The 10,080-nt window shown below is 35.9% G+C and overlaps 1 protein-coding gene across 1 annotated transcript; it reads left to right on the forward strand.

Moving 5' to 3' along the window:
- Nucleotides 1–5,800: 5,800 nt before the first annotated feature.
- On the forward strand, nucleotides 5,801–7,275 carry LOC121422625 (somatostatin-like receptor F_48D10.1). The gene has a single exon (XM_041617785.1). It carries the CDS (start codon nucleotides 5,829–5,831, stop codon nucleotides 7,014–7,016), a length of 1,188 nt encoding a protein of 395 aa, XP_041473719.1. The 5' UTR covers nucleotides 5,801–5,828; the 3' UTR covers nucleotides 7,017–7,275.
- Nucleotides 7,276–10,080: the final 2,805 nt, after the last annotated feature.

The raw sequence follows: 10,080 nt of genomic DNA on the forward strand, positions 1-10,080 counted from the left end.
CATCACAAAGACCTGCTGGAGACCAAAAAAAATTATAATACATTGCGGAGACGTCTCCGCTACACTTCTTCACATTGTTTGACCCACTTCAGAAACCACGTGACTGAACGCGTGCTGATATCCCTCCTCCTGCTCCAAGTCAGGTGTATGATCTTTCAAACGTTCCATCGAGACGTCTCCTTGGTGAGAGCGCAAGCCATTTTTGTCTCCGAGACATCTCCGCGACTGCAGCGACTGATAAGTTGGAGACTGTCGCGGCGACGTCTCCGTTGGTGAGATAGGGCCTTAAAGGACATAATGCATATTATTCTCAGTACTTTTTTCTGAAGTAGCAAGACTTTATTTAGTCTCGTTTGAGAGGCATTACCCCATGCCAGAATTCCATAATTAAGATATGGTAGAATTAATGCACAATACAACGTGGATAGCGACTGTGCTGGAAGAACGTTTTTAAGCTTATTGATGACTCCAATATTTCTTGACACAGTTTTGCAAGTATTGTTGATATGAGCATTCCACGTAAACTTGTTATCAATAGTAAGACCTAAAATTTTTGTTGTTTGCACTTCTTTGATTTCAGTATTATCTATAAAAAGTATTTGATGCGGTAGATGTTTCAATGAAATGACTAAAAAGCATATAATTAGTTTTTTTGCAGATTCAATGACATTTTGTTGGCTTTAATCCAGTTTGTTACTTTTTTAAATTCTGTATTCATAGTACTCACAAGTACATGTGGATCATGATGTGTATAGAAAATATTGGAATCATCAGCAAAGAGAATAAATGAGAGAACATGAGATGAATTTTTCATACCATTAACATCAAGTATAAATAACAAAGGGCCAAGAATACTACCTTGTGGAATTCCACAGGAAACTGGCCTTGTTGGAGATTCTGATTCATTTACTGTAACAAACTGAATTCTATCAGTAAGATAACTCCTAAACCATTGTAAAGCTGGCCCTCTGATACCGTAATTTATTATAACAGTATTTCATGATCTATTGTGTCAAACGCTTTCGAGAAGTCAAGGAATAATCCTACGGTATGATCAGAATTGTAAAAAGAAGTAGATATTTTATTTATTAATGTCAATATAGCATGAGTTGTATTATGTTTTTCTCTAAAACCGAATTGATTATCACATATAATACTATATTTCTTAAGGAAAGCAACTGTCCTTTTATAAATGATCCTTTCAAGAATTTTTGAAAACGAAGTTAACAAAGATATTGGGCGATAATTACTAGTAATTAATTGGTCTCCCTTCTTAGAAATGGGTATAACTTTAGCTATTTTCATTTTCTTTGGAACCTTGCCAAGCTGCAAAGATAAATTAAATAAATAAATTAAATGTATGAAGCAGGGGATCAGCAAGACAATGTATAATGTTTTTCACAACTCTATTTGTAATGCCATCATAACCGGGTGTCTTTTCTGCTTTCAAATTAAATACAATCTCAAGTAATTCTTCTCTATGAATTGGAGTAAGAAATATTGAACTATCATTTTGTTTGTCCACAAAGTCCTTAAACGACAGGCATAACATTTCCAGCTAACTTTGGTCCAATTTGAGAGAAATATGAATTAAATTCATTTGCTATAGAATGAGTATCTTCAACCATATTTCCATCTACACATAATTTATTAACAGCACTAGATTGGTTAATTTTGTTTAGAGTTCCATTTATTGTTTTCCATGTATTTTTAAGGTCGTTTTTATATGATTGTACTTTTTCTGAATAAAACCTCTTTTTTGCTATTCGGAGAGTAGTTGTTATGGTATTTTTATAAGACGTGTATCCATTCCTTGAAATATCATTTGGATTTGATATATAAGAAACATACAGATTATTTTTCCGATTGATAGACCTTAATATCAATTTTGAAACCCATGGTAGCTTTGGAACACGTTTATAGTCGTAATTTTGATATTTCTTTAAAGGAACACAAGAATCTAAGCAATCATTGAAATATTTCAAAAATATGTCAAATGAGTCATCGACATTCTCTTTCGAGTTATAAACGTCAGACCAATCAACAGAGCTTAAATCTTCTTGGAGGCGTTCAATATTTTTGTCACTAAAGTTGAGACAGATCCTATATTTTTTTCCATTTTTGCGAGTGATTGCATTGTTTGGATATGGGTAAAAATAAGAAAATGATCGGATATGTCTGTAGTTACAATGCCAGCTTTCGGAAGAGGATGAGAGTTACAGAATATATTATCTATAAGCGTAGCAGAATGATCAGTAATACGGGTTGGTCTAGAAATAATCGGCAAAAAGTAGAAGTTAACATTAATTCAAGGAAATCGTTTGTTACAGAGTGATTACTGGTCAAGAGATTAATATTGAAATCACCAGCATGACCAGTGAGGATACAATTGTTATTTATCAATTCTCCGTTTTGCAAAAGTTCATTAGTAGCAAGTAAAAAATCTTCTATACAAGAAGTTTGAGGAGGTCTGTAATAGATGACACCTATTAGAGTATTCTTTTTGAAGTTTTACTTCTACAAATAAGGATTCGATGATATCATTCATATATTCAAATTCATGTCTAATTGCATAATCAAATGAAGACGGAATATATAATGCTAGTCCACCTCCAATTTTATTTTTCCTATTGTTTATAACAATATCATAATTCGGGATGGTGCATAAGGAATTCGGTGTTTCCGTGAACCAAGTTTCAGTAAGAGCAATGATTGGGGGATTGGCAAACTGTGTATTTTCTAATAATAATCGTAATTTCTCGAAGTTTTGGTTAGCGCTTCTTATATTCAAATGCAAAATAAAAACATCATCTTCTCCAATCAATTTAGCATAGTCTTTGAATGAATTTTCTGTATAATATGGAGAAGAGGAAAGATTGTATGCTTTATCATGAATATCGAATTCAACTTGAAATTCATGAAAATTATTTGTAAGAATATCAGTAGAAAATCTATCAAAATGGAGTAAGATAATTTGAGATAATATTGCTTTTATCCCGATGATTTAGTAATAAGAAATCATCATTATTCAGATGATAAAATGGGAAATCACGCATATTATCCACCATTGTGAAATAGAATATATTGCCATTTTAAATCAAAATCTTTGTAAGCTGAGCATATAAAGCATCTTTTAGATCTGATACCATCATGACCCCAAATTCGAGTTTGAAAAATACTGCAGTTGTAATAGTTAACATAATAAAGATTATTTAACACAATTATCAACGGTCGATGAAGAATATTTGCACACAAAAATAAGTAAAATTACCTCCATGAAATGTCTGGTTTGAAACATTATTGAAAGGGCAGTGAAAGAATGCGAAATATACCACGGAAAATAATACAGATATTGATCGATGCGAAAAATTTTGTGACGAGAATTTCATAAGAAATGAAAATACTGGAAAATGGAATAACATGGATAGTCCTTCTACAGCTTAGAAAAGTCCTCTCTGGAATGAATGATGATGGGTTGACACTTCTCATCCTTCCTTACATAGATTCGGCCATTCTGGGTCCACAGTAACTTGTATCCGGCATCTCGGCGGGCCTTGTTGACATCTTTCATTAGCTCCTTAGTGGAAGCGATCAAGTTTTCATTGAGGTAGATCTTAATAGAAGACCACACCCTGAGATGTTAAAATAACCGTTCAGTCTAGAGATTGAAAATTTAACAACCATAGGTGTTGTAATAACACCTATAGGTGTAAATCTAACACCACCAATTTAACACGGTGTAAAATAGCTTGTGTGGTCCTTTATGTACACCGGTTAACACCACAGTTTTTGCTGCGCATATTGGAAAAAAGAAAATATGCCTTTATTATTATTATTATTATTTATTTCGGCAATGAAAATAGAAAGAAATTGGTACAGTGTATACATATAATAAACATAACAGAGTATAGATTGAGCACCCACTGGACTGCCAGGGTCAAATAAAGTTAACTGAATTACTGTAGTCAATAAAGACCATTTGACCCTTTGTGGTGGTAATTACTCACGTAGCCGCTTCTTGGTCTAATAATAGAGAGTATATGCATAATTCGGAAACATTACAGGGGAATGCGAAAAAAAGATGGTACAATATCTTTTAAATATGAATCACATTTACTGGTTTATATACGTGTACTAATCTGACATCAAATATTAATAATTTACATTCTAACAACGACATTTTATTTTTTATTTGCTGGAAACGGTAAGGAAAAAAAGTACAAAACACGTGATATGAAAGGTAGAGTACTAATCAAAATAATGGTTGTTTCCAAAAATCATTTTTCCATTTTTACCATAAAATTTCGCACGGCGGCCATCAAAGGCGACATTATTGTAGTTTTTTGTGCTTCTTTAGAAATAAACAGCTGCTTGGATAAATTTGTGGCTCGTCAGCTGCACGTGGGAACTCTAGTCTTAAAAAGTTCTTTATAGTACAGCGCCTGAAACGAAATGCATAAGAAAGTAATCCTTTTAATAATACACAAATTAATTTGAATTCTTTAGCCAATCATGCATGCGAATATGTGATAAATTCTAGGCCATTTAATAACTGATTTCTTTCATGAAGTATAATCCAAAATGTAGATGTAAGAAAGGATTATATGCCATACTTATTAGGTTTTATGGTGCATAGCTAACGTGCTTAATCAAGAATGTAATAAATCCTCGCCACTTTTGAAAATCTAAATTTCTGAATTTAATGACTCACGCAGCAAACGCCGTTGGTTTCTAGAATAGGGGAGGACGCGATTACCACCCCAAATTCGGGTTTCCTTTTAATCTACTATAGTCAAAGTGTGATTTGTTTTCACCGAGTTGTTTCGAAATAAGAAACTGACATCTTTATTAGGTTTGGCATATTTTGATGAGCTGTGATCATACATAGGGGACCTCACCCACCCCCCCCCCGGAAGAGTCCCATCAAAGTATTTACTAGAGGTGCTGAGACCACGACCCAAGAACCAAGATGACTTTCTTTTATTTATTCATGGTAGTTACAATAATTGTAAGTCTTTGTGAACGGCAACCAGTTATAGCCGAAGACATCAAAGGCTGTTTTTCCTCTCCATTTCTTTGACCAGTTATTTTTTTTACGTAACATCCAAAGTCACAATTGGATGATCACGAGATGTCAACTTAGATCTACCGCTGAAAACTTGGTTGTAAGTGGTATCTTTTGATATCTTTGAATATATGTGCAATGAATTTTTGTTTTTGAATGGAAGCTTGATATGTTAAGATTAAAATATTAGGATAGAAAAATGAATTACTCATCCGTAGCATACATACGATGCAATAGCTCCCGAATAAGCAACATCCAAAGTCACAATTGGATGATCACGAGATGTCAACTTAGATCTACCGCTGAAAACTTGGTTGTAAGTGGCATCTTTTGATATCTTTGAATATATGTGCAATGAATTTTTGTTTTTGAATGGAAGCTTGATATGTTAAGATTAAAATATTAGGATAGAAAAAATGAATTACTCATCCGTAGCATACATACGATGCAATAGCTCCCGAATAAGCAAGATGAGTAATCAGTGTCTGCTTGAGTGCGATAAAAATTGATGAAACATGCTTTTTTCTAAAAAGCGGAAATAATGTGTTGTTTTGATAGAGAATCACAATTTAAAGTGCCACATAAGCCTATATAAAGCGATTGACGATCTTGCATTGATCTAATTCAGCGGAGCTTGCGATGAAAAGATAAGACTTTTGCCTCGATTTAGCTGTCAAGTGTCTCCACAGGGTTGCATACATCTCCGAAGTTTCCACAATAAACTCAATAGAAGTAACGTTCGTGTCCGTTATTGCTTCTCATCATGCTGGCCTTGCGATACATCCTTGCTGCGTTGATTCGTGCAGTCATCATGGCTATAGGACTCCCAGGCAATGCTCTCATCATCATCGTGTACTCGAAGAAGCAGCGGAAGTCGGGTACGGATGCTTTCATCTTGGGGCTCGCTATCACTGATTTTGTCGCCTGCGTGACTTTCTCTCTCAAAATCTACTCTTATGTTTCGACGGAGTTCACCAACGATTTCCTGTGTAAGATGGTGTTCTTTACGCAGTACTGGACTCAGTTCGTTGGGGTTTTCCTGACAGGAATCATCACCATTGATCGGTACATCGCGGTGTGTAAACCTTTGAAGAAGAGACTGTCACCGAGGCAAGCTGCCATCATTGTGTCGCTTCTATGTGCCCTTGCCATGGTCTTCGCCATACCAGCGTTGGTGTGGACAGGAGTCCAGAAATTTGGTAGGTTCGCTTCAAAGTGCACCTACAATTTCTCTGAACTGAGGATAACAAGGAATCGCCGTACGTTCACCTGGGTTTTGCAATACAGCAATGATGCCCTCTTCTATGGAACCCTGGCGATGATCATCTTCATGTATAGTATGATCTGGTTGACAGTCTACCGTAGGAGCAGAGCAAAGGTTGGAAGCGTCCCCTCTGGCATAACTACTGTTTCCAGTCAGTTTTCTAAATCAGAGCAAACAGCAGAGACATCTGCTGTATCTAAACCTGACACAACGGACAATACAAATCTTGGCGACTGCAAACCAGAAAACACAGGAACGTCAACCGACATCACTCTCCTCAATGGTTCAAATGACAGAGATTCCTCTGGGGTGAATGGATCGGGTGAAGGAAGCTCATCTGGAAAGATACCACTAAAACCAGACCCAAAGCCAAAAGCCAAAAGTAAGCCCAGCAAGACACCGATGCAAGCAAGGGCAAGCAACAGGACCACCAAGATGATATTCATCATCACCATAATATTCTTTGTGAGCTGGGTACCAGTCAAGTTGTGGGTCTTCATCTCAAGTTCCAGGTTCACGACAAACATAAGTTCAAACCGAGTTCTGTACAACATCTTCTATCTCTCAACGCTCATGGTCAACATAAATCAGGCCGTCAATCCATTCGTTTACAGTTTCTGTAATGAAAACTTCCGAAAGGAATGTGTGACGGTGATAAGGCACGTCAGACAGTGCCGACTGTCATAAATAAATGCAATCAGTGAAAACAACTGATTGCAAGTTCAGTTCAGTTCTGAATCCAGCATGTCACCGAAGTCAAGCATGAATCCTGTGAATAATCGTAAATTTTTAGATTCACTTTATTCTTTAATCGCACCAGGATGTGTCATTGAACGTTAGTTTCTTGTAAAGTCCATTTCGGATGATAAGAACTTTGTATTCTTGAAATAATGTTTCCGAAGTTCTCACTAAGTTCCTAGAACAAGCCTAAATCTAGAACTCTTAATTTGGAGAATTTTTTGGTTTCATGTTAATTTGATCCTTTTAGGTTGTAAATGTAATGTATGTGGTTGTTACGCTGTTGAATATGACAATGTACCCACCGGCAATCCCGTCCTTACGATCCCATCATTCGTCATATTAAAAAATGGTCAATTGCCTTGACAGGTATTTCTTTGATCTATGGTAAGAACTTTAAGAACATCTGAATGGCCGAAGGTGAGCCCAAAGCTGCAGTTCTTTCCTATGCATGGGCACGATGTGAATTTTGACAAAAATCTTTTAAGATAAGGAAACCCGTTTTAAATTTGTCAAAAACTTTCATTCCAAATTCGTATGGTATGTCTAGATTCGTCCCTTGCTTTGTCAAGTCTGATAAGATTCGTCGGCAGCAATCGGACCGACAATATTGCTTTTTCAATTCGTACTTGTTGGATTCGTCAGTTAAAGTAGTTTGTCAAAACAGGATTTACATTCGTTATGTAGAGACGTGAATTAGTATTTCCCGATTTTTGATTTGTCAAACTAATAAATGACTTGTCAATTGACATAAAGTGATCGTCATAATGGCTTGACGAATTTTTACGGCCAGTTTGACAAATCCTTGCCCCCGCTTGACTAATAAAAACTAAGAGTGCAGTGTGTTGACAAAATACATAAGTGATATATCTGTAAAATACTAAAAGAGGTGGACCAGTTGTAAATGATCTGATCAATCACAACTATCAACTATGGAAATCCAACAATATCATAATTCTCCTTACATGAATAGTACAAAATGTCCATTAGCAAATTTATAGAAGCACAATGATTTGCCAACAAATGACGTGCGCATGAATATAAATCAAAGTTAGATATTAACTGATATATGATTATAAAGATGCTGGGCGGTGCTGGCTCTCAAATTAACATCAACTCTGGAAATCCATCAATGTCTTAATTTCCATACCGGAAACGTAAGCAAGGTCCCTTTCGATTATGGAGCCCAAAGATTGTCAGTGCGCATGTACACATCATAGTTAGATATGAAATGATTTTGAATTATATTCTAAAAAATAAAAGGGTGCGTTAAGTGTATATAAAAAACATGGAAATGCAGAATATTACTCTTATTTTTGTTACAAATTTTACGAACAGTTTTATAGAAATATAAACTGGCAGCACTTTACTTAATAGGCTACTCTTTAATTATTGTACCTGTGTCCTAGTATTTTCAATAACAATGTTTGAAGAAAATAGATGACCTGTTGAATAACCTTTAGTGTTGAAATGGTTATAGACCCTGTGATTCATCGTCATTTCGAGAAGAACAGCTTGATCACTTCTAGCATATACACTTTGTTTAATGAATATCAATAGCTTATCTTTATATTAGATTGTGCAATACATCACAATGAATGGCACTTCAGACTATTTATGCTATCCAACATACTCGTTTGAGAGCAATGCTCGAAAAATGATAATAATAATTTGGTCAAACTTTATTATAGCACCTGCGTCGTTACGAATTTTATGTTTCTCTAAAATAATGGTTTCGATTTATTGATTTCACCAAACTTTTACATTAATGATAAAACATGCACTTTGTCTTGAGAGTTTCTGGTTAAAACTATTTTAGGCACCGATACCCAGAATTTAACTAGAAACTCGAAATTAGGCAGAGTATATTTGTTTTATATTTGGGATCAAACGTTTTTTCTATACTAGGGAAAGTAAAAATAGTTCCATCAAGGCGTTCGAGCTTTAGATCCTCAAATTTCATGTACCTGAACAAAATTCATTGAAAACTGACAGTCCATATTTAATTTGTGTGGGAAATTTTGACTGACCAAAAGAAGTTATGTCACTTATTCAAGTCTTTGTCAGTATACAAACCTAATGGCTTAGTACTGCTATACAGGCCGTCCTCCTGTTTCTATGTACATGATGTAGATCGCTATTTGGCCACTGACTAGAGCCGCGACACCGCGAGCGTTCCCCACGGTAGGCACTCATTAACGCGCATCTGGGGCCCGTTTCAGGACGAGTTACAACTGTCGTAACTTTGCCATTATGTTAACTACCATGGTAACCGGGCTCAGCAGCCAATCAAAATCAAGGTGTCCATGGTAGTTGCCATAATATCAAAGTTACAACAGTTGTAACTCTTTCAAATCGGGCCCCAGATGGCTATAGGAATCCGCTTGTCCGGCACTAGTTGGTGCCAGTTGGCGACAGCTCGTGCCAGCGCCCAGTGTCGCCAATACGGTGCCTAGTGGTGTTCAATTTCGATTGATCTTCTGTACACAGGTCATTGGTAGGGACTAAATATTCAGACCCTTTTCCTCGAGTGAAGGGTTTGCACAGCATGTTATTTTGTGCGATGTATTTCATGTATCATGATTATAATTCAATTGGCAATTGTCATTTTTTTATCAATTATTTTTGTGTCTGCACACCTACTGCACACCATCGATTAGCGCTGAATGAAAATAAATGTAATACAGCTCATTTATGTATAGCATTATTATCCGTGATTGTTTTGCCTTGGCTCTTGATTTGCTCACTTTTTAGCACTCAAAAGTACGAAGAAAGATTGGGTCGAGATCAAATTTTATTATGCATTGAAAGTAATTCGGGATGATGGGATTGAATGAGGTAAAGAGTGTGTGTGTGGGAGGGGGGTGAGTGTGGGAGAGGGTGTGTGTACGGTACAAATGTGTATGTACGTGTGCCTAAATGCGAGGATACGAGATGAGTTATTTTACAATCCATGCCATTATTTTTCCTATACCAGATTATGAGTTGTGTTTATAGGCCTATTATGCATTTA

Source organism: Lytechinus variegatus, chromosome 10 (genome assembly GCF_018143015.1).
Source record: "Lytechinus variegatus isolate NC3 chromosome 10, Lvar_3.0, whole genome shotgun sequence".
NCBI classification, from domain to species: Eukaryota; Metazoa; Echinodermata; class Echinoidea; order Temnopleuroida; family Toxopneustidae; genus Lytechinus; species Lytechinus variegatus.